The sequence below is a fragment of the Pinus tabuliformis genome, chromosome 7 (genome assembly GCF_031772625.1).
Source record: "Pinus tabuliformis cultivar Carrire ecotype Pingquan chromosome 7, CPIR1, whole genome shotgun sequence".
NCBI lineage: Eukaryota > Viridiplantae > Streptophyta > Pinopsida > Pinales > Pinaceae > Pinus > Pinus tabuliformis.
Window position 1 is genome coordinate 564,410,934 of NC_142293.1, and position 25,780 is coordinate 564,436,713.

The 25,780-nt window shown below is 33.5% G+C and overlaps 1 protein-coding gene across 3 annotated transcripts; it reads left to right on the forward strand.

The window, feature by feature from the left end:
* The first annotated feature begins 14,442 nt into the window (after window positions 1-14,442).
* LOC149248645 (protein SULFUR DEFICIENCY-INDUCED 2-like) lies at window positions 14,443-17,065 on the forward strand. 3 transcript variants are annotated; one of them, XR_016265744.1, is made up of 8 exons: window positions 14,540-14,679; window positions 14,854-15,132; window positions 15,234-15,278; window positions 15,371-15,583; window positions 15,670-15,825; window positions 15,931-15,992; window positions 16,099-16,614; window positions 16,712-17,065. XR_016265744.1 is itself a non-coding variant. In XM_089456088.1 (7 exons), exons 4-7 carry the CDS (start codon window positions 15,458-15,460, stop codon window positions 16,475-16,477), a joined length of 723 nt encoding a protein of 240 aa, XP_089312214.1. In that variant the 5' UTR covers window positions 14,443-14,679; window positions 15,025-15,132; window positions 15,234-15,278; window positions 15,371-15,457; the 3' UTR covers window positions 16,478-17,065. The 3 variants fall into 3 exon arrangements, 2 of the variants coding, with proteins under 2 accessions (XP_089312214.1, XP_089312213.1); XM_089456088.1 differs by having other exon boundaries at window positions 14,443-14,679; window positions 15,025-15,132; window positions 16,099-17,065; XM_089456087.1 differs by having other exon boundaries at window positions 16,099-17,065.
* Window positions 17,066-25,780: the final 8,715 nt, after the last annotated feature.

The window sequence follows — 25,780 nt, forward strand, 5'->3', positions numbered from 1 at the left end:
AGTATGTCTTCTCCCCTAGCACAAGGTACAATCACCCCTGTGAGATTTGATCCTGGATCGCCTTGCTATGGAGGCCCATCCTCAATGGGTTTTGCTAGTAAAACTTAACCCAAAAAAATTAAATATAAATAATTTTTTAATTAATTTTATTATTTAAAAATATATTATTTTTAAAATTAATTTGATTTTTAAAAAATTAATTGAATATCCAATTTCAATTAGATGAATAAAAAATAGTTAAAACATTTAAAAAAATATGGTTAATATTTATTTAATTAATAACATTATGGACCTAAAATGTAGACATACATCTTTACAAAACGACTATGGTTAATCCAAATATCCAAATTATTAATTTATTTTTTAAAGATGGTAAATAAGTCTAAAGGTTGGAGAATTACAAAGTTTTATTTACATAAAAAGTTTTGCTAATTTAAATATTAAGATGAGGTGTAAGTTTTGAAATGGATGAAAAGACAAATTTTTTCAACAAATTTATTTTTATCAAATTCCAATAAACTAAATTATCTTAAAATTACACAAACCCTAAAGCAAAATTTCATAGTCAAAATTTCTAACAAAATTTTGTTTTTATTATAACATGGATGAATTTTTCCACTTATTAACCTACTGTATTTGACTATAATGGGTTTAACCTACTCTATTTTGACTATAATGGGTTTTTCACTTTTTGGGATTTCATTTATTTTCATAAATTTTATTTCTACTTGTTTTCCAAAGATTTTGTTTTGCATTGGTGTTATACATCCTTGTTTGTTATTATCTATGTAGATTATATATCATTTTTCTATAATAATGAAGAATATTAAGATTAACATCCATTGAGACCAATGAGATCAGACCTTAAGAAAGTAAGAGATTAATTGAAAGTTTTTAATATTTTATTTTTATGATTAAAGAGGAGGGAAAGAAGGGTTCCTAGATCACTATAATTTTGTTGACTAAACAAGTCAAGAAGGTTGATAGTGTGGCAAATGTTTTGGAAATGAGAATGGATGTAGTTTTATTGACTAAACAAGTCAAGAAGGTTGATAGCGTGGCAAATGTTTTGGAAATGAGAATGGATGTAAGAGCAATCCAAGGAAGCACTTTTCATCTTCAACCCTCTTAGTATCACATAGTTGACAAATTATTTCATCCCAAGGTATGTTGGGAATAGACCTGTTAGAACCCTAAGAAACTCTCCTAGGTTGTATCTCAGAGATACTCGGGAACATTACAAACTCAACGAAATGTTGGAAATGCATGAATGGAAGGAATGATGCATATTCAAGCCAAATAACCAATTTTACTATGCTTAACCCCAGACATGGGTGAACACCCCCAGACTACAAGGCTTTAGACCACCAATTACTCATAGTTTGAGGATTAGGTGAACATGGAGAATACTGACCACACTAGCAGATGCACAAGACCATGTGATGGCCGGCTGCAACCAGTAAAGAGGTCTACAAATCTATTTCCTAATGCACAGATAGGATGACAACCCTCTCGATGACAGAAACCTGCATACAAATTCAATAATACATACAAGACTTCAACACAGAGGTGGGATGACAGCCCCTCTTATGCTAAATATCCAGAGCACATGAACAAAAGCATAACAGGCACAGCCTAGAACAAAGAAGAAGTGGAAAGTGAGCAATTAACAACAAAAGAAGCTTGTATTAACTAAAAATGAAGACCAGACGCTGCAGGTATCACAGTAGTTACAGTCTCCAGAAGTTGAACCTTACATCAAAATAACAACCATCATCCCTCATTATATCTGTGTTCTGGGTATAAATAGAGGTTGATTACAAAAATGCTCTGGGTCTCTGCTACAATCTATTGCTTTAATGAACAAATTGACCTTTTTCCGATACTTTGTTGTACTCCTTGAGCAGGTTGAGTGTTGTATAAATAAATTTCCATAACTGTTGAAGGCATTTAGCTGCTCGAGGATTGTCCTTTCTCACTTGGCCATGCTGCTCTTGAACGCAGTTGTTGAAGAATAACTGTGCCAGGTACAGGTAGTTGCTCGCCATTATCCTTCGGAAGCACAGCTCAGTCAAAAGGTGGTGTAGACTTCATGGCGAGTGGACACACTGAATAAAGGAACAAGGCTGACCGTCGGTTTTCATAGATCAACGGCAGAGACAGCATGACAGGGGCTATCGGGAAGGCGAGGTGGAAGACGGCCGCAGGCCGTCGGATCTTGAATGGACGGCAGAGATCAATTAGCGGGAGGAATCGGGCGAAATCGGGGCAGACGATCGCGAGCCGTTGGATCGTGGACGGACGGATCTGACGGCGATCGGGCGCGAAAGATGCATGGGAGATAACGTGCAGGGCAAGGTATAATGGGCGGTAAGCGGTATTCCCCGCACCGCTTATGGGGGAGGGCATAATTCGTACGTCGGGGGAGCGATGCAACGAGCGCACGACGCATGGCGGATGCGACAGGCGGGAAACCACTTTCCCCGCGAGTTAACGGGCGGGCGGTTCGCGGGGTAAGGAGGAACGACTGTCGTTGGATTGCGGTGACAAATGATCTGACGATGGGGAAATGAACGAGGTTTAGCGCACGGGAAAAGGCTGTGGTGGCGGGGAAAAGCACACGGTCGAGTGATTGTGGTTATATGACAATTGAAACTTAGTGCCCGGGGAGCTAAGGAAACACGGGCTTATGTTGAATTTTAGAGTAAAGCAGGGATAACGGAGGTTAGGGGAGTATAGGAAAAATTAAGGATGAGGAGGAAACGGATTGTTGCGGGCTTGCTTCTGATCATAACACATGGCCAAGCCTGTTCTGATTTTAGAAAATCTTCATCTTGTAGCAGAGCTAACACTGGCTCCTTCTGGGGATGAGATCCTCCCTGTGAGTTCTCAAGAACCTACAGATCAATGCCTTCCTGATGAAAACAAATTAGCAAAATTTCCTATTGTTCCATTGGGCATGGAGTCTATTTTGCTTACACTAAACTAATAAAAACAAAATATTTACAACTTCAAGGCCAAACGACCTTAAACAACATAATTTTTTAGAAAACGCCCATTAACTGGGCCATCAAAAACTGCCTCCCCTCCCATACTTTTCAGTATGAAGTTGTTGTTCCCTTGAATCTGAGAAATGATAAAAGGCCCGGTCCAGAAAGCATCAAACTTCCCATGATTGTCTTTATTTTCTTTCAATGCATCTCACTTCGGTACCAAGTCTCCAACCTGAAAATTATCTGCTTTTGTCCCTTTTTCAAAAGCTTCCTTGATCTTTTTCTGATGTGCTGCAGACTTTTCAACTAGTTGTTCTCTAATTTGATGTACCTCTGCTAAATCAGTGATCCTTTTTGCCATGTCTTCTTCCTCATTTTGCTCTTCTTAAAGGAATTTTGCCACAGGGAGAGTTAACTAAATTGGAAACACAGCCTCAATGTTGTACACCAGCTTGAATGGAGAATTCCCTGTGGATTTCTTAATGGTTACTCTGTCAGCCCACAGTGCATACTTGAGCTTAGAATCCCAATTATTTTTGTTGTCCTCTAACAGCTTTTTGATTATCCTTATCAGGCTTTTGTTAGAGGATTCTGCTAGACCATTGCCTTGAGGATAATATGAGGTGGAATGAACCAATTTAATACCCATTGAATTACACATATCCACCAATTCCTTTGCTTTGAAGGTTGCTACATTATCTGTGACTAATTTATGTGGACAACCAAATCTAGTAAAGATATTTTCAATTAAAAACTTCATGACCACATTATGATCAACCTTTCTGGTAGGGATTGCTTCAATCCACTTAGTGAAATAATCAGTGGCTACTAAAATCCATCTGTGTTGGCCACTGGAATGTGGATTGATTTCTCCAACGAAATCCAAGCCCCACTGCTGAAAATGTCCTTTTGCATGAATTGGTTTCAAGGCCAAGGACTTCAACTACTGCTTTCCTTCAAATCTTTAGCACCTGTCACAAGATTTAACAAATGAAAACACATTAGAAAATAAGGTGGGCCAATAGTACCCAGCTCTGAGAATTTTGTGGGTAGTAGTTTTCCAATAATGGTGCCCTCCACACATGTTGGAATGAAATTGTTGCGTGACCTCCCTTGATTGTTCTTTGTCCAGACACCTCAAAAGCATCCCAGATGGATCCCTCCAATAGAGCAGATTTTTATTAATGCAGTATTTAGCTACCCTAAGCTTGATAGTTCTGGCTTGACTCTGAGTATTTCCTGAAGGAATTTCTAGCTTCAACAAGAATTTAACTATTGCAGAATACCAATTACAAGAAGTTATATTTTTGGCCACTGATTGCTTTCTTTCTGGTTCAGCTGCTTCTGTTTGACCAATTTCTGCAATTATGCACAGGAAATCCATATCCAATGATCTGCAATTTTCCTCAGCTAACAATCTGGCAAGACCCTGACCTCTGACAAGTTTGGTGGGCTTCAGCTCTATATTAAATTCAATCAACTTTGCAATCCATTTTTCCCTTCTTCCATCAGCATCAGGTTGCATTAAGACATCTTTTATTGCAGCAGAGGGCACATATGCAATTATCTTGGAATGCAAAATGTAAACACTGAAAGCTTTCAAGGATTTGATAAGAGCATATGCTTGCTTTTTCAATAATGTCATACTTCAGTTCAGCATCCCTTAAGTTTTTGCTAAAAAATGCCACTGGATGCTCTGAACCTTCTTCATCTGCTTGCAATAATATTGTTGCAAGGGTGTCATTAGAAGCAAAGGAAAATACATGGAACTCCTTGCTGTAATCTGGACTAATTAAAGTAGGAGCTTCCACAATAGCTTTTTTAATTGAATCAAATGATTTTCTGGCTGCATCCGTCCATCTGACCTCTGACCCTTTCTTCAACATGGAGGTGATATGCTTCATCAACTCTGCAAAATTTGGGATAAACCTCCTCACAAAATTTATTTTGCCCAGAAAGGATTGAATATCCTTTTTTGATCTCGGAATAGACAAAGTCTGTATTGCTCTTACTCTTTTTGGGTCAATTCAGACACCTGCAGCAAAAACAACATGCCCCAACAGCTTGCCTTCTTCTAAAGCAAATTGAGATTTTTTAGGATTGACTAAAATCCCAAACCTCCTGCACTTCAGGAACACCTTTTTCAAATGCTGCAAATGATCTTGATGGCTGTTGGAGTATACTATTATATCATCAAGGTAGATAAGGACAAATTTATCCTTCTCTCCCACAAATGCTATATCCATAGCTCTCTAAAAGGTTGCTCCAGCATTCATTAACCCAAATGGCATCTTAGCATATATAAAAGTGCCCCAAGGAGTGGTGAATGCAGTCTTCTCTTGGTCATCTGGATGCACAACAATCTGATTAAAACCTGAAAATCCATCCAAGAAAGACATTACTTTGGCTCCTGACACCTTCTACAGTAAATGCTCCATCTTGGGTAGGTGATAGTTGTCCTTCTTAGAGCATTTGTTTAAGTTTTTGAAATCAACACACGGTCTGATTTCTCCACATTTCTTCCTCATTACCACCAAGCTGGCTACCCATTTTGAATATCTGAGAGGGACTATGATTTTGGTAGCCAACAACTTTTTAATTTCTTTTTCAATCAGAGGAAGAAGCATAGGATTTATTGGTCTCAGCTTCTTTTTGAAAGGAATGGTGTCTTTCTCCAGAGGGATTTTATGCTGAATAATCTTTTTATCATAGGTTTTCAGGTCACTATACTCCTAGGCAAACACATCCGCAAATTGCTTCATTAAATTGCAGTATTCAGCATTTTGGGCAGCAGACAGATGGGTGGATAGATTTACATATCTTAGCTGACCTGGACTCCCTATATCATGCTTACAGACTGCAGATTGATCTTCTTTTTGGGAAGCCTTGTAAGGCACATCATTCTGGTCAAACAGTCTTTCTAAAGGAATTAAACCCTTAGGAATATGATTGTTAGGAAGCTAGACAATGCTATCTTTACCAATTTTGTTTCTAAGCTGGGATTGAGGGTTTTCTTCCAAGGCTTCATTTTCTTGGTCAATTTGCATTTCAGAAAACTCATCAATGACTTGCAGAAACCTATTTATTTCATCATCATCTTCAAAGACTTTCCAATGGTGGACATTATCAGGCAAGGATGGCCTATACTTCATTTGGACTTCATAAACTAGTCTGGGAGGCATGGGAGGGATAAATAGACTAGCAGACACAGCAAGGGAATCAGCAAGCTGATTTTTGGCTCTAGGGATATATGAAATACAGAAATAATCAAAGGAATCTTTGAGTCTCCATACCTCATCTCTGTATGCTTTCAGCCTTGGGTGCTTTGCTTGAAATGTTCTATTTACTTGCTGAATGATCAAATCAGCATCTCCAAACACCTTTATGTTATTGATTCCTCTGTCTTTTGCTGCGTTAAGGCCCAACAAAAAAGCCTCATACTCTGCTATGTTGTTTGTGACTTGAAAAGCCAGCTTAAAAGACAGTTGTGTGCTGTTTTGATTTGGAGATATCAGCACCACCCCTGCTCCTGCAGTCTCCCTGGAACATGTTCCATCAAAGAACATCTCCCAAACCTAACTTCCTTGCTCTTTCTCGGCCTGATTTATTGGTTTCCTGATCTGTATTGAGGCCTTCTGAGATTCTCCAATTTGGAGGATACATGCTCCAAAATCAGTGTCCACAGCGTATATGGGATGATTAGTAGGATTCTTCTCATCACTGATGATATATGCCAACTGTGCTTCTCTGTATAATCTCATGCTCTCTCCTCCAAAGACTGGGACAGTGGCATAAGATAAATCATTCTGTAATGTCCCACCTATCCTCTTAATTCATCCTCTAGACAACAGCATGCCAAACTTGGGGGGGACATTTGCTACCACAATATCCATCATCATACTCTTCATGGGCAGCTGAGTCAGGGTAATGGCCAGGTCTTTGATTAATCCTAGGCATTTCACTTTCCTTGAATCAAAAGAGAATAAATCATGATATGGTCTAGGGATATCAAGTCCTAACTCTTCCATGACAGCTTTAGGCATCAAATTGTGGCTGGCCCCTATGTCTAGCAGGTAATTGTGGAGGATTTTGTCATGAATGGTCAAGGAGACATAAAAAGATGGAGAATTATTATCAGCAGGTTCAATAATAGGGCTAAGCACAACTGCAAGCTTATCATCTTGCAAGTTGACAGAATCAGTGGAGGTTTGTGTGGTTTCCAGCTCAAGAGCTTCAAGGATAGGCTTTCTAAATGCTTCACTCTTTACCAACTCTTCCAGAGGCACATATATTTTTAACTTCTGGACTTCTGACTCTAAGCTGAAAGAGGGAGATAGCTTATCAGAACCTCTTACCTCTTGAACTGGTGCTTTGAGGATGACTGGATGAGCTGCTGGTCTTCTCTACCTAATATTCTGTGACTCTGTTTGGACAACAACTCTTTGGGCAGGATTTCCCTTGACATTTTTTTCATTTGACCTCTAATTATATCTTTGTTGTTCACTAGTTTGCAGAACAGCCTCTCTGTCCCATTCTTGATTGATCTGGTCCTGCTGCAGTGATTTTTCATACGCAGTGAATGTCAAAAATGCAGCACTGCCTTTATCTTCCATGCAGTGAATTTCATCCTCGTCTTCAAATTGTTCCTCCTCCATGACTACATTTTGGAAGGGAGCTTTAACTTTCTGTTTTTCATTTGGTTCTTTTCCCCTCTAAATTATTTGTAACTGTTCATTTGCTCTTCTGAATGGATTTGGATTTCTTGGAACAAATGTGTTCTGCTGTCTTGTCTTTCCTGAATTCTACTCAACCTTCAGCTTAGATATTTCAGCAGCCAATGACTCTATCATCTTAGTCATTTTATCTAATTTAGGCTCTGAAGATGAAGCAAAGGAAGAAGAAGCCTCACCTCTCTGCCTCCTTCTGTCAATATGACTTTTTAACTTTTCTGTAGCCATAATATTAGATTCTACCTCTAGTGCTACATCCTGCATGTCAGCTAGAGTGGCACATCTTCTTTCTCTCAATAACAGGCAGAAATCAAAGTCAAAAGCATTAGCATAAGTGAGTTTGGCATGTTGAGATTGCAACAAGATGATGGAGCTTAGTGAAAAGAGTCGCCTTCACTAAGTGGGCCCGCAGGCAAATTATGGCGCAAGTTCTATTTTTGGATCACAGCAGGAGTGATCAAAGTCTATTTTTAGACTGGCTGTCAAAAATAGAAAAGTCAAATATTATTGTCTCATAATAATATTTGGACTATAGACTTGATCTTATTCTCTTGGAGCACTTCAGTTTGAGCTACAGATGTGGCACATGCAGCTGTCAGAAGGAAGTACGCTTTCTTTGTGGCTTAGTTGAGTTGTTACATGCATGACTTCAATTAGAACTCAATCAGTTGAGTTTGGTGGAGTTGATTGTGGAGTTGATGGAGTTGTGTTCAGTTTGACTTGGTTAAACTAGTTGTAATTAGTCTAACTGCAAATAGACTAATGATGAGTTGTTAAACTAATTATTAACTCATAATGAAACTATAGAATACATCAGTTAACTCAGTTGCATGTCAATGCATGTTCAGTTCAGCAGGGACAGGTGTTAGAGGATCAGATTGCTATCAGTTGTGACTATAGTTATGTGTGAGGGTTTGCACAATCAAGGGATTGAGTATGCCAATGAGTATTGCCCAGTAATTGCCCAGTATTATAGCCTCTGCTCACGTCTTTCCCAGTGTGATTGATTCTTTGGAGGTAAATACGAGTTTGGTTAATCCATTCTCATTCATTCTTGAGCAGGTATTGAGCAATGGAGGCAGGCAAGCAGTGGAATAGATTTGGAGATCGGATCTGAGCTGTAATTGTGTGTAACAGGTGGAGATAGTGTTGGATAATTGTGAGAAGTATTGACTATTGTAATGTTACATGTTCTCAATCATTAATATACAAATAGTGTGGGGTTTTCAGCTGTAAGCTTTCCCCGGGTTACATATTGTGTTAATGTGTGCATGCTCTTGATGTTTTATTGTTATTGATGCTGCTAAATTGATGATCAACGTAGAGGAGCTTATGTATTGTGTATGTATTCCGCAATAGTACATGATCAGGATAATCTCCATTGAATATGTGTTAAATTATTCAAAATTTCTACATGGTAGAGGTGGGGGTAGGCTTTACCTCAGCTGGTATCTTACTATACATACGATTGAATCTTTTATTAAAATCAGGCAATGATTCCCCATTTTCCCTTTTTAGGTTACCAAACTCAGTATGGTAATATAGCAAGTCCTTTTTATCTCCCCAGTGCTTCAAAAATGCTTCATCTAAGGCTTCAATATCAGCAATAGATCTAGGGGCTAGCTCTCTGAACCACTTTTTGGCCTCTCCATCAAGGCTCTGGACAAAAACTCTCATCCAAACATCATTTTCACTTATATCTAAGTTATCAGCATAACTATAGAAAGCCTCAAGGTGTTCTTCAGCTGTTACTCCCTCTGTGCCAGTGAACTTGGGCATATACTTCTGATATTCTCCAGCAGGCATAGCGTTCAAAGGAATGGGAAAGACCAGAGGTCCATACCTGGCAGCTACAATTCTTTCTATCTTCGTAGGTGCTTGTTGGCCTGCCATGACTGGGGTTTGTGGAAGAACACTGGCAGATTGAGCAGTATGAAATAATGAAATGGATGACAGAGACAAAGGGATGTTATGGACTGTATGGGAAAATTTCTTTGGACTGAGATTCAAAGGGGAACTAACTGAACAAGGAGTTGTATGAATCTCTAAAGGAACTTTCTCACTAGCAACACTAGGCTCAATATCTTCAAATTGTATATTCTCAACTACAATCTTCTCTTGCAGAGATACATAAGATTTCTTAGGCTTACCTGATCCTGATGCTCCTTTCTGTGATGTTTTCTTCTGCTTAGCAATCTTCTCAGGGTCAGGCACTGGAACAGCTGGTGATTTCTGAGGATTTCTTGGAGTATGCCTCATAAACTGAGCCAAGATTGTAACGTGGAGTCGCCAAAGGTTGGTCTTCCTCCAGTAGAGTCGCTAGATAGATGATTACAACCAGAATGTGTCCAGACCTTCTCTATCATCAAAATCTGGAACTGTGTCGTCTCCCAAGGAAGCTAAGCTTCAATCTCCTCTCCTCGGCAACGGAACCAATTAATGTTAGAACCCCAAGAAACTCTCCTAGGTTGTATCTCAGAGATGCTCGGGAACATTACGAACTCAACGAAATGTTGGAAATGGATGAATGGAAGGAATAATGCATATTCAAGCTAGATAACACTTCTACTATGCTTAACCGCAGACATGGGTGAACACCCCTAGACTACAAGGCTTTAGACCACTAATTACTCACAGTTAGAGGATTAGGTGAACATGGAGAATACTGACCACACCAGCAGATGCACAAGACCATGTGATGGCCGGCTACAACCAGTAAAGAGGTTTACAAATCTATTTCCTAATGCACAGACAAGATGACAACTCTTTGGCACTAAAATAACAGAAACCTGCATACAAATTCAATAATACATACAAGACTTCAACACAGAGGTGGGATGACAGCTCCTCTTATGTAAATATTCAAAGCACATGAACAAATGCATAACAGGCACAACCTTAAATAAAGAAGAATTGGAAAGTGAGCAATTAACAGCAAAAGAAGCTTGTATTAGCTGAAAATGAAGACCAAACGCTGCAGGTATCACAGTAGTTATAGTCTCCAGAAGTTGAACCTTACATCAAAATAACAACCATCATCCCTCATTACATCTGTGTTCTGGGCATAAATAGAGGTTGATTACAAAAATGCTCTGCTATCCTATGCGTGGAGGGGTCATAATGGACCATCAACCACATTTACTGTCTGATATGGGTCTCTGCTACAATCTGCTGCTTTAATGAACAAATTGACCTTTTCCGGTACTTTGTTATACTCCTTGAGCAGGTTGAGTGTTGTATAAATAAATTTCCATAACTGCTGAAGGCGTTTAACTGCCCGAGGATTGTCCTTTCTCACTTGGCCATGCTGCTCTTAAACGCAGTTGTTGAAGAATAACTGCACCGGGTACAGGTAGTTGCTCACCATTATCCTTCGGAAGCACAGCTCAGTCAAAAGGTGGCGTAGACTTCATGGCGGCTGAACACACTGAATAGAGGAACAACGCAGACCGTCAGTTTTCACAGATCAACGGTGGAGACAGCATGATAGGGGCTATTGGGAAGGCAAGGCGGAAGACGGTCGCAGGCCATCGGATCTTGAATGGACGGCGGAGATCAATTGGTGGGAGGAATCGGGCGGAATCGGGGCAGACGATCGTGAGTCGTCGGATCGTGGACAGACAGATCCGACAACGATCGGCGCGAAAGATGCATGGGAGATAACGTGCAGGGCAAGGTACAATGGGCGGTAAGCGGTATTCCCTACACCGCTTATGGGGGAGGGCAGAATTCGTACGCCAGGGGAGCAATGCAACGAGCGCACGATGCGTAGCGGATGCAACGGGCGAGAAACCACTTTCCCCGTGAGTTAACGCGCGGGCAGTTCGCAGGGTAAGTGGGAGCCACTGCCGTTGGATTACGGTGACAAACGATCTGACGGCGGGGAAAGGAACGAGGTTTAGCGCGCGGCAAAAGGCTGTGGTGGCGGGGAAAAGCACACGATCGGGTGATTGTGGTTATATGACGATTGAAACTTAGCGCCCGGGGAGCTGAGGAAACACAGGTTTACGTTGAATTTTAGAGTAAAGCAGGGATAACGAAGGTTAGGGGAGTATAGGAAAATGAAGGATGAGGAGGAAATGGACTGCTACGGGCTCGCTTTTGATCATAACACATGGCCAAGCCTGTTCTGATTTTAGAAAATCTTCATTTTGTAGCATAGCTAACAAGACCAACCCCTAGTTTCACTTAGAAGCTCATGAGAATTAGTTCTTATCTTTTCAATGTTCATTTTCTTCTTAGCACTGATTAAGATTGAGAGATAATTCTAGTTAACTAGAATGGGGTTAATCACCTCCTTATAATACCTTAGCTTCCTTTTCCCCTATAGCTCCTTATCATCCCGCAATTTATCCTTAAATTTAGATCGATCTATACATTTGTATTTTGTTTCACATTGATACTATTTATTAATAATTTTCAAAATTTTGAACATGAATATTCTTAACTTTAACTTTTTTTTTCTCCATTTATATCTAGATTTTTATAAATACTATTTTGTAACCTAAAACATTATAGCATACAAAAATATAAGAATCATTACCAAATCACCTATTATAACTCATCTCAAGCAAATATTTAATAATAATTTTACTCTCAAATTAAATAATACAATTAGCATCTATTACTTTGAAATTAAATAATATTCTTAACATCTATTACTCACAAGAGTGAAGGATTAAAATTGAAACTTATAATAACATAATTAGCGGTTTAAAAAATTTCCAACATAAACGAGATTTTTGAAAATGTCATTAGACTGTTATAATTTGCACTTTTAAAAAATTTCCAACCTAAAAACAATTTTTTTTGGGAAATGTCATTAAACCAATATAACTAAATTTTGACCCCAAAAATTTTCATTTATTAACAATGATATTTTATAAACATTTTAAAAACTATAATTAAAATTATTAAAATAAAAAATATAGTTATTATTTTCAGTTATTAACAATGACATTTTTAATTTTTTTTTAGAATTATAATTAAAATAAATAATGTAATTATTATTTTTATTTATTAACAATGATATTTTATAAAAAATTTAAAAATTAAAATTAAAATTAATAAATAAATAATATAATTATTATTTAAATATTTCATATTATTTATTAATTTAATAAAAAATTTAAATATTTTTTAATAATTTATATTATAAAAAAATTAATAAAATAAGTAATATAATCATTGTGAAAATTTGCTTTACCAGAAATTGACCCCAAAAAAAACAACATTTCAAGTAAACATTTCACTCGGTTAAAAAAAACATAATTATTATTTATACGATCTTTGCATGGAGCCTTTAGTTTTAGAGTATTTACTATGGTCAAACCTTAATAATTGAGCTTGAGTATTTACTATGGTCAAACCTTAATTATTGTGAAGAATGTTTTTAAAAGTTATTAAAGCAAGATTTTGGAGTTGTTTATATGTAGGATTTTAATTTTTTATTTATTTATTTTTTTTTTTTTTTTGAGTTTTTAGGGTATTGAAAATTTTATGGTGAAATTTTAGTTTGTGTTGTTTAAATTGGATTTTGATTGTATATATGATTTAGTATCGTCAAAAATTTATGGGACACTTCTATTGTGAAGAACAAATTAAATTAGAAAATAAATTGGAAAACATTTGGAAAAATCTCATGCCTAATTTTTTAAAAATAAGTTTTTTGTTAAATATTTATTTATTTTCATTAATGATGTAAATATGATTAAATATTATAATATTATTAATTAATGAGAAAAGTTAATATTAATATTAATTATGTTAAGTTAAATTAATAATTTTTAATATTAAATTAATTAATGAAATAAAAAGTTAAAAAAAAAATTCGTAATTTTTCTTGATATAAAATTAAAATTTCAAAATCTTGTATTTCATATTGTTTCTTTGAAATTGACTTTTGAATTAATCGCATTATCAATATCTGTGGGTAGATGTTTCGAACCTCTAATGTGGTTGATCCTTTTGACCAAGTCTTATATATATATATATATTAGAGTAGTCTTTAAGTGCTATTGTTTGGAGAGTTTTTGGTTTATTTTCCAATTTAATTTGTCTAAAATCTATCCGAGATTCATTGTAATCACAAATTTGACACGTGAACTCTTCAAGATCAAAGTGCTCCATAGATCTTTAAGTGCGATTGTTTGGAGAGTTTTTGGTTTATTTTCCAATTTAATTTGTCTAAAATCTATCCGAGATTCATTGTAATCACAAATTTGACACGTGAACTCTTCAAGATCAAAGTGCTCCATAGATTTTTGAAGGTGTTGAATCATATATATAATAAAAAAAATTAGTTTAAACAACACAAATCAAGATTTAGCCACAATTTGTTTCAAGATTTGGCTACAATTTTTTCCACGAAATACAATAAAAACTCTAAACAATTACACTTAAAAACTACTCGCGAAAATTAATCCTTATAAAAATTCACCTTCATGACCAGTGTTTTACATAAATTAATAAAAATCTATTATTTAACATTCATCTATATTGATTTAAATCGTGTGAGCTCTTGTTTGATTGGTTTTATGGAAACCAATTTGAGAAGATTTTGTCACAAGCCTGTTGACCGGGCACTGTCCAGTATGTAAAATGACATGGCAATCTTACCCATGTGGTGTGCTGGTTGAAAGGTGGATGACATGGCAATCTTACCCATGTGGTGTGCTGGTTGAAAGGTGGATGGGAGGAAGATTCATTTGGTAAGCAATGCATATGCACGAAATCAGGTCCAGGTTCATTGCATCTTCAGTCGTCTCTTCCTTTGTGCATCTTGGAGCAATGTCTTTTCCTCAGTAAAATCCTTTCACTCGAGGACGCACAAATCTTCACAAGAACGACTGCCCCTTCTCTTCTCTTGGCTTGGCTTCGCTGGGAATGCTTCCAGTACAGAATTCGCCTCTGATCAGATTTCCGAAGTTTTCAGCCTCAATTTAATTCGGTCAAAGGTATGTTCGAAATTTCTGTTTATTCTATGAATCTTTCTGAGCTAAAGCCTGTAAGAGTATCCTTAAATACCGGAATCTTAAGGCGTTTAAGTTCATATTCTTTAGTGTTTCAAATATCAGACGGGTTCCTGAATAATTAGTTGGGAATTGATGTTCTCTGGCCTGAAAACGCAGAGGGTAAGGTGTTTGATTTCTAATGGCCGACTGATACAAAGATTGTAAGGCGAACCAGCGTTTACTGCGCATAGAACTTCTAGCACAGTAATCATTTTGCACGTTTCGGTGAAATATACTGTAAAAACAAAGGAAATGACAACCGGGGCCGAGTCCCCTGCTTCTGCTCAGGAAAAGCCGATCGGCCTTTTGAAAACACACGAAAAAACGGATACATTTCATCGTTTGTACAAGGTCCCGCTGGGAGACAACCCCTACGGCAGAGCCAAGCAGCTTCAGGTGAACTATTTTGTCCGATATTCTTATAACAAGCTATTTTATTCATGATTTCTGTGTGAAAAGTCAAAGAAAAAACGGATGCATTTCATCGTTTGTACAAGGTCCCGCTGGGAGACACGCCCTACGGCAGAGCCAAGCAGCTTCAGGTGAACTATTTTGTCTGATATTCTTATAACAAGCTATTTTATTCATGATTTCTGTGTGAAAAGTCAAAGTAATTGGAATTTTGGGGATACAGCTTAGGGAGAAGGATCCCGCTGGTGCCATCTTATGGTTCAGGGAAGCTATTAATGCCGGAGACCGTGTTGACAGCGCATTGAAGGATATGGCCGTCGTGATGAACCAGCAGAACCAGCCATTGGAAGCCATCGAGGCCATAAAGTCCTTTAGACACCTTTGCTCCAAGCAAGCACAAGAGCCTCTTGATAATGTGCTAATTGATCTCTTTAAGGTATAATCTCAAACAAATCCCATATTTATAAGCAGTACACATGTACTCTGCTCTGTAACATTCTACGTCCTGGGTTTGTATTGCAGAAATGTGGGAGATTTTCTGAGCAGATTAGTCTATTGAAGCATAAGCTCTGCTTAATTCAGCAAGGAGCTGCATTCAATGGCAAATCGACCAAAACTGCAAGGTCACATGGAAGGAAGTTTCAGGCTTCCGTAAAGCAAGAGACCACTCGGGTTCTGGTACATAGCATTGATAACTTTCTCCTGTTCTTTTAGTATTTCTGTGTAACAGTGGTTGATTTCTGTATAACAGTGGTTGAAAGAGAAAGTAATGGTTGTTGGCAGGGTAATTTGGGATGGGCGTATATGATGCAGCATGACTACTGTTCTGCAGAAATCGTTTACAGGTGGATTTCAATTGAAGTTGAATGATTGAATTTCTGTTATTCAAATTTCAAACACAATGTTAGAAACTGGAATAATGTGGTGTGTTAAATGAATAATTGCAAGCAGGAAAGCACAGGCATTGGAGCCAGATGACAACAAAGCCTGTAATCTAAGCGTCTGTGTGATGAGGCAGGGGAAGGCGGAGGAGGCCTTGGGTCTTCTACATGGGGTGCTGAACAACAACAACAAGGGAGGAAAATCGAAGTCGTTGGATCGTGTCGAAGCGTTGTTGAAGGAAATCGAGGATTCGAAGAGAGAGGTAAGGACTAGGGAAGAATGTCAATCAGCGGCATCGCGTCTTGAAGATTTGGAGTGGGTTTGGTGTTGTGAAGGGGGAGGATCACAAGAAGAAGAGTGGGATGCGGCAGCAGTTGAGGTGCATCGCAAACGGAATCGATTAAGAGTTTTCCAAGAGATAACTTCTGCTCCCAAAGAAGAAGTGTGATTTTAATGCGGTGCAGATTGGTGAACCTGATCAGGAGGTTGTTTATACAGGATGTTAGAACGATGGATTGGAGCATGTAAATACAGCTTTTTTTTTGTTGACAAAGAAACCCCTCCGGTCTCTTCCAGATTGACAAGGCTGCTTTAGGATGTTAGAACGATGGATTGGAGCATGTAAATACAGCTTTTTTTTTGTTGACAAAGAAACCCCTCCGGTCTCTTCCAGATTGACAAGGCTGCTTTAGGTACGGTTAATTCCTTGTAAACCACCCCATTCCTGTAATTCCTTGTAAACCACCCCATTCCTTTACAATTTGACTGTTGTAGATACACCTTGTTAATTCACAACACACGGCACAGCACTTCAGGGAAGGCCAATTAATTACAACATGCCCTTGTCAACTGCCAATTTTATGCATGTTTGAATCAAATTGAATCTCACATTGGCGTGTATCATGAACCGTTTCACAACCGGGAAGAGGAGATTTGCTTTTTTATTTGTTTAAAGGCTGCAACAAAGTTTGCCATCGTTTACAGGTTGTGTTGCAGCTATTGCTATTGCTTTTTTAAAGAGTGGAAATTTATTACAGTTTAGTTGTCAAATTTTATTGTTGGTTGTAACTTGTAAATGAATGTTATTTAAGGTAGACCATGCCACCTGTAATGATTTGTTAGACTTTTACTCCTGTAATATGTCTTTATGTCTAGGGCTATTAACCTGATTTTTTATGTCCAAAAAAGACGAGCTCTTAGCCAAGCAAAAGCAGTTAAGGCATACTCTAGAACCTTGTTGTAGCTATTCCTAATAGCTCAGTGAAACAAAATGAAATAAAGTAAATATTTTAAATATAATATGACTTACTTAACACACTTGAATCCCAAAAAATAATATCTAATATAATGCACTGTGAAAACCTCTCGATACTTAAACACAAAAGAGTGAAGGTAGCTCTACTCGAATGGTTCATGAGGCACAATGAAGAAGTAAAAAATATTTTAATTATTTTTATGAGAGTAAAAAATATATTATGATAAAGTGAAAATTTGAAATGTTTTATTTTAAAATTTTATTGAAAAATTGGAAGGACGAGAAGCAATAGTTTTAAGATATATATTAATTTTAGTTTTAATAGTTTTAAAATCTTTGTTATCTATAATTATAATTTTTTACATAAAAATGAAAATGCACATTCAATTTACTTCAACTTTTCTCACTCCCATCCAAATTAAACAAAGTTTCCTATTAATATCATTTCTGATTTACCGTCCACCTCCAAAGTGTGCACATAGATTTCCAAACTCAGTTGGAGAAGACGGTCATTAGCCACAATCGCTTTCACTCATAAGCGGTGTCAAAGTCAGTGTTCCATAATTGCCATGGGGTGGTCTGAAAGTCTGATTTCAAATCATGTAAAAATGAAATCCTAAGAGATAGGAGAACGCGAAGTAATAAGAGGCCACAAATAATTATGAGAAAATTGTGTACGTACTATGACATCCTTTAAATGTAAAGAGAAGATGTAAAACATTTTTCGAGTCACTCATAAGCGGTGTGAAAGTCAGTTTTCCATAATTGGCATGGGGTGATTTGAAAATGTGATTTAATCCTATTAAAAGGAAATGATAGGAGAACCTGAAGTAATAAAAAGTCACAAATAATTAGGAGAAAATTTTGAATGTATCAGGACATCTTTTGAATGTGACAAGATGCAAAACTGTTTTTTAATAATCTATGGCAAATGTAAGAAGTTAATGTATTAATTTAAAATTGAATTTTCTGGTAATTTTTAAGGAAATATTAAAATACATGATAAATAATAAATAAATAAATAAAATATATATTAGGAGATTAATTTATTTCATTGATACTTGTGATAAAATAAACATAAAATTTTTAAAAAATAGTAATGATATTAATAAATTACATAGTATTATAATATATAAATTAGTAATAATGATGATTATGATTAATGTTTTTTTATATAAAAAATGGTTTATGAAATTTTGAGAAGGTAAAATATTATTTGGAATTTTAGAAGTTTATTTTTATATTTGAAAAATATTAAGACAAGTGTTCCAAAATCACTATAGTTTAGTTGAGTTAGAAGGTCAAGAAGTTGGTAGTGTGGTAAATATTTGAAATTTAGAATTAATTTGAGTATATGATGGACAATGTAACAGAAGAATGTTATGCATCTTCATCCCCTTAATGTTACAAAGGGGACAAACTTTTTCATCCTAAGGGATTTAGGAATTGACCAACGTCCAATTTCACTATGAAGTACATGAAAATTCATTTTTATTTTAACCATGTTTATTTTTTTCTTTACACTAGTTAAGACAAATAGATATTTGTGATTCTCCAAATTTGTGTTGATCACCTCCTTATAATATCTAAATTTCCTTTCTCTTTTAACCAAAACATAAACAGATAAACTACTCTCATAAAAAATGTATCTGGGGATCACACTCTGTCAAGACCAAACTAGCCTTAACATAGCTAGATTTTTTATCATAAAATTTCAAACCAATAACCTTTACACCACAAAATGCCTTAATAAATCACCGTATCACTATCTAAATTATAACCCTTAAACCTATCTAAATCCACTTAACGGGATATCTATATCTCCATATTCGATTACAGTTTTCAATTATTCGGAATATGTGGGCTCTAAACATGTCAAGTATATGTGATAGATTGTAAAGTAATGTATTCTGTTTTTCGAAAATTAAATGTTTAAACTTTAATCGAAAGCCCAATTGACAAACAGTAATGCATTTCTTTCGTTTGGTATTGAAAAATAACGAACTCAAGATTTTCAGACATGTGCGCTCATTAATTGAAATTTCGTATCCAGCGGAAATTTCGTATCCAGCTCCAGTAACTGCTGAGGTACCTGTAACGTGAACATATTATATCCAAAGAGGGTTTGATTAGTTCTCAACCTATGTACATGGAGCTCTATGAGGACGGGAGATTCAAAGCAAAGCAATTTTTGCCATGAAGACAAATGAAAATAGCCTTTTCGTTAATAATTTGCAGGACTATTTGAGATTTTGCCAAGATGCTTGCAGTCCCAGTCGTCCTCAGTTATTTACAGAACTTAACTTTTGTTTGGAATCCAGGAATGGAGAGAGGAGTAAGGATATTTTAGCAGAAGAGCTATTTTAGTTGTGGAGATCGCTTAATACTACATGTTTTTTTTGGGTTAAGTAGTTGTATTCTGTTTTGAGTTTCGAGAATATGGTCCAACAGTTAGGTGGGGAGGTTTGGTCTCCATAAATATTGTAATCCAATCCTAAGAAAAACTATATACACTTGAAAACTACTCCAAGCAACAATTTCTTCAATTAAAAAAAACAACTACATCCTATTGGTCTGAACTCCCAAACAATTACATGCTTCCACGCAAAGGCATTTTCTAAAAATGGTTAGAACACTCTTTGACATCCTTTAAAAAAAATTGACAACAATATTCACATCCTTAGGTAGAATTTTGAGGGAAAAGTTTATTATTTTGAAAATTAGTGATTTTATTTTAAAATATTTTAGCTAGTGTAGATAATGTCTTTGACTTTTTTAGTTTTCTTATGAATTTGTTAGAAATAATTAAACTCTATGCACTTTTATATTTTTCTTGTACATTGTGTTAGAAATTTTTGACTCTATGTTTGTATAGTCAAAGGTTTTTCATGGAGTTTAATTCATTGATGTATTAAAAACACAATTTAAACAATGAAAATCCAGTGAATAGTGGACATTTTTATGGCAAAATTCTAAAAAAAAATAAAAACATGTGATAATTAACTATTTTTTTAATTGTATTTTTGATTCATCTTTTACTCAAATTTCAAGGCTGGATATTGAACAAGTACATAAAAAAGGTAAAAACATGTGATAGTTAACTATTTTTTAATAGTATTTTTGACTGATCTCTTACTCAAATTTCAAGGCTGGATATTCTACAAGTATATACTTTTGATTTGGGTTCCATTAAGAAAAATCGAAAATAGATAAAACAAACACATTTAATGTATTTTCAATTTATCTAGAAATAGGTGTAGTGAATAGTATTCAGAGTGTCAACTTACTGGATGGAATGTACACTCTTGAAATTTGAATAAATTATAAATCTATAATACCATAAAAAAATATGTTTTCTTCTTTAAAATTCATAATTCTTATTTTGACTATTATTTCATTATATTATTTAAAAGGTCCATTTTAAACAAAAATTCCCCTCATGGTCACCCTACATTAAATATATGTCTTTCATCAACCAAATTTGGTAATAATGATTGTGTTGTTTGAGTTTGGTAGTAAAACAATAGGAAAGTTCTTATTCATTGTGTTATTGTGGTTAACAATTATTTAGTATGTTAATTGGTTGTTAACCAATTGTCTAAATGCCAATTTCCCCATTCTAAAAAAAAGTGTCACATTAAAAGCTAGTGCCAAGTTCTTCTTCGAACATGTTTAGGTTCATGATATATTGTAGGGAAATTTCTTCGAGCTAAATTTCATCTTTACTTAATTTACCTTTATTTTCAACAAAAATCCACCAATTTCTCTTGTTTTTTTTAAAGTTATATAAATTATTCATTCAATTGTATGGTAAAAATTATTTATCTTGAATTTATAGAAACCATATCATATAAAACCAAAAATATTGACATTTATTTTATAGTTGATTTTTTCAGAATTAAAAAGATTTTCCAATTTTTATATACTCTAAAATAAGTATGGATCTATAAAATTTATACAATTATTTTACCAAAAAGATTACCGTACTTTTATAGTTGAAATTTTAGGAATTAATAAGCTTTTCCAAGATTTATACACTCTAAGATAAGTATGGAACCTTAAATTTTTTCTAGGTTGCTAAAAATTATACACACTAAGATAAGTATGGATCCTTAAAATTTTCCTTGGTTGCTAACAATTATTGTCTCTTATAAGTACAAAAGATTTTTGTGTATCTCTTTGTCTACTGTTTGGTCCTCAATTGACACCGTGTCCTCTAAATCCAATACTTCCCATCCTCAAACTAATCGATAAATGGAGGTAGCAACAAGATGATTGATTGTACATATCCTCAATGGGTACAACTCCCTTGAAAATGGATTGAAATCTTTCTTTATCCTCAACATGCTTACAAGGAAACTTTTCATAATTCTATTGAAACCATATATACAACTTCAAGTGTTCTTAGGGTTCCAATGATGGGCCTCAATTAATGTAGCTATGCCCATATATTAGTATAAAAAGAGTCCTCCCATGATTAAAACAAGGTACACAAAGAAACCAAATTTGATAATAGATCCAAGGCACAGAGAAACAAGTTCATCCTGATAATATGTAAAAAGTAAATGCCATGTAAAAGTGAAGCATAATCAACCTATGTTCCATACACCACGGTATGGTAAATCTTGTAAAAAGTGTGGCTGGAGGGCTCGTGGGCCCTCAATAAGGAGATGAAACCACTTCAATATGGTATCATGCAAGTTTTGGATAAGTGTCTTCGAATTAAAAATTTTACCATTTTATTGGGTTCCATTTTGTCTTTAATGTGGAGTTTTGCTAGGCATATTTTTTGTATTTGTTGGAAACCTTGGAGGTGCCAAAACACTTGATCACTATAAAGTTCGATTATGACTATATTGAGGGAGCTACAATGGATTAAGTCATAGATAACAAGTTGAAGATATTTTGAGTTGTCAAAGCAAAACAACTTCTTCACTAAGCCTAATAGTTCACCAAAAACTAGAGTCAACTAAAGTTCCCCCATTTGGAACAAAAACTCGATGTAATGGAAACCATTACTACTTGAGGTGTTGTGTAGGGTCATCTCAAAAAGGGCTTAACACTTGGTTTTTAAGTCATTAGCTTCCATCTTATTTTTTTTGTCCTTCCCATGTAATTTTCAAGGTTCTTATGACTAATAGGCTATCATTTGATGATTTTTTCACATTATTTTTCCAATAAACTAATTAAAACTTTAGTGGAGAAATGTTTGAAAATTTATGGCTTTGACAAAGTCCTTTTTTTCAAACAACTTAGCTTTGTCTAGCACAAAATGCACATTTGTTATTAACTTCATATTAGAGTCACTTTTCTTGCATCTTATGATATGACCAAATCAATTCATTCAATTGAATGACTGACTAGGTTTGTTGCTTGGATTGTTGATATTATTATTATGCAATTTGAAAGTAGCAAAAGACAGATGTAATTTTTTGAAAACCAAGTAAACACTATTTAAAACTAATAATTTTCTTTATATTTTATAATATAATTTAAAAAATACAAATATAAATTATATAAATAATTTATAGAAAAATTAAGAAATTATATAATATTAAAATTATGTAAATAATTTTTATAAAATATATAATTTTTATAAATTATTTAATATAAATTGAGAAATTATATAAAATTAATAATAATAAAATTATATAAATAATTTATATAAAAATATATTTATTTTATATTTAAAAACTAATTAAAATTAAAATATAAGCTATTTTCTATTTTTTTTAAATAACATTTTATATTAGTATATCACTTGTATTTATTTTTATTTTTTAAATTTAATTCAATGTTTATTAGAGTTACTTTACGCATTTTTATTTTTTAAATCTAATTTAATGTTTATTAGAGTAATGTTACACATTTATGGAAATTTGTAAAAACTAATTTCAAATTTGAAACTAACACTAAGTCTATGTTAAATTGTGGAATGTATTTATAATTGTGAAGGTTAAATTATTTCAAAAAGTATTTAGATTTCATTGAGTTTTACACAAATTTGGTGAGAACATCTAAATAACTCCTAAATTTAACTTTTAATAAATAAAATAAATACATTTTTAAAAATAACCAAAAGTTTATAAATAACATATAATAATTTGAGAAGATATAAATAAGTTTTACCCAAATTTGGCGAGAACGTCTAAATAAAACTTAAACCTAACTTTTAATAAATAAAAGAAATACACCTTTGAAAATAACCAGAACTTTATAAATAGTATATAATAATTTGCAAAAAATATAAATGATTGGAAACATGAGAAAAAATGATATTGTTTACATTACCATATAGAATGGAATTACAAGAAATAATGTGTGTAATTTTGTTTTACACATAGAAGAACACTTTGATACTTTATACACTTTGATAATGGTGCATGGTCAATTATACTTGTTTTATTATATCTAATTATATTTATTTCATTGTATTAAGTTTAAAATACTTAGAAAATGTAATTTATTTTTACAAATAGATAAAAATAATAAAGATTTTGTAAATGTAAAAAAATTATAATAATTATAACAAATTATATATAAATATAAATAAACAACTACATAAAAAATATAGATTTAATATAAACATTTGATATAAAAATTTGTATGGAGAGAAATATCTTGTTATCAAGAAAGTAAAGCTTATATTATTTTATGTCTATCAAATATATTTAAAAATATAAATAAAAGTATTTTTATATTTAAAACATAGAAAGTTAATATATATATATAACATTATATAAATTTTGAAATCAATAATATTTTCAAATTAAAAAAAAAAAAATATATATATATATATATATATATATATAAAACATAGAAAGTTTATATATATATATAGAGTTTATCCATCGCGGGCTGTCAACATTCCCTGCAAGTTTGATTTTCATTTCTCATGACTTTTATATGCAGCCTTGCTCATTGAAGTGACGAAGCATTATTTACAATTAACTTAAGGTAATATTTTTCATAAAGCAGTGGTATTGAACAACCAAGTCATATATATATATGTATGTATGGTAATGCTAGGCCTTGCTCATTGAAGTGACGAAGCATTATTTACAATTAACTTAAGGTAATATTTTTCATAAAGCAGTGGTATTGAACAACCAAGTCATATATATATATGTATGTATGGTAATGCTAGGGATAATAATAAAGTAAATTTTATTATATATTTTTAAAATTGAAATTTCAAAATTTAAAAGATTTTTAATTAATTTTTATATTTAAAAAATAAATATTTTTAAAATAAATTTAATGTTATAATAATTTGGTTAAATATTTATTTTTATTAATTAATTTAAAAATAAAAATAATAAAAAAAACATTTAAAAAGAAATTTATTATTAAAATTGATTTAATTATATAATTTAAAAATAAAAATAATAAAAAGAATATTTTAAAAATGAAATTTATTATTAAAATTGATTTAATATATTATATAATTAAAGGTGCATTCTTGAGAATTATAAATTTGAATAATCATAAGGTTTTATCTAACATTTACATGAAAAGCATTATTAGTTTAAACATTAAGAATGAAGTGCAACACTTCAAGTTGATGTAATGAAATACTTTTTTAATATAGTGTTTAACATCCTCAATGATTTTGATGTTACGTTTTTAACATTGTTTTTGGTTAGTGGTTTTTATCAAAAGTGTAGTTTAATTAGGTACAATCTTGCTCTGAAAATATAGATTTTTCTAGTATGTTTTTGGAAAAATCTCATTAATTTTTTTTTGAAATCTAGATTACACTGGTCAAACTATAAAATTTTAGGTGTTGTGGGGTTATTGAAAGTGTTGAATCTATTTCTATTTTTAAAATCTGATTTGGAACATTTCTAAATTAAAATTTTACTAAATAAAAAACATCTAATTCTTGTGAAAAAGTTATACTTTGTTAAGAGTAGGATATTAACTAGACAAATTCAATTTTTTTGACAAATATATTTTTCCCAATAAAAACTCTCTACTCATCTTTTTTCAAATTTTAACCACCTAGATTATCTTAAAATGTATGCAAACTTTTGAGGAAAAATTCCCATTAATAAAGTGAAAGAGAAAAATAGACTATGTTTGATTTTCATAAGAAAATGAAATTTATTTCCACTTAATATGATTCAAATGAAATTTTTATCCACTTATTATGTTGCTTGATTTTTAGTCTAATAGGATATCCATTTATTAACATTGTGTTCAATGTTAATTATTATTTATTTGCCTATTTTCATAAATATTTTACGAGCACAAATATTAATGTAAAACAACGGAGTTGTTTATCATAACTCATCTTTAATGAATATTAAGATTGTGTTCAATATCAACATCATATTTATTTGTTTAATTTCATAGATGTAATTTTATAAACACAAATATTCATGTAAAATAAAGTTATCTCAAGTTATCCATTATAACTCATCTCTATAACTTATCTCTAAAATAAAGTCATCCCAAATTATTCCCAAATTATCCATTATAGCTCATTTCTAA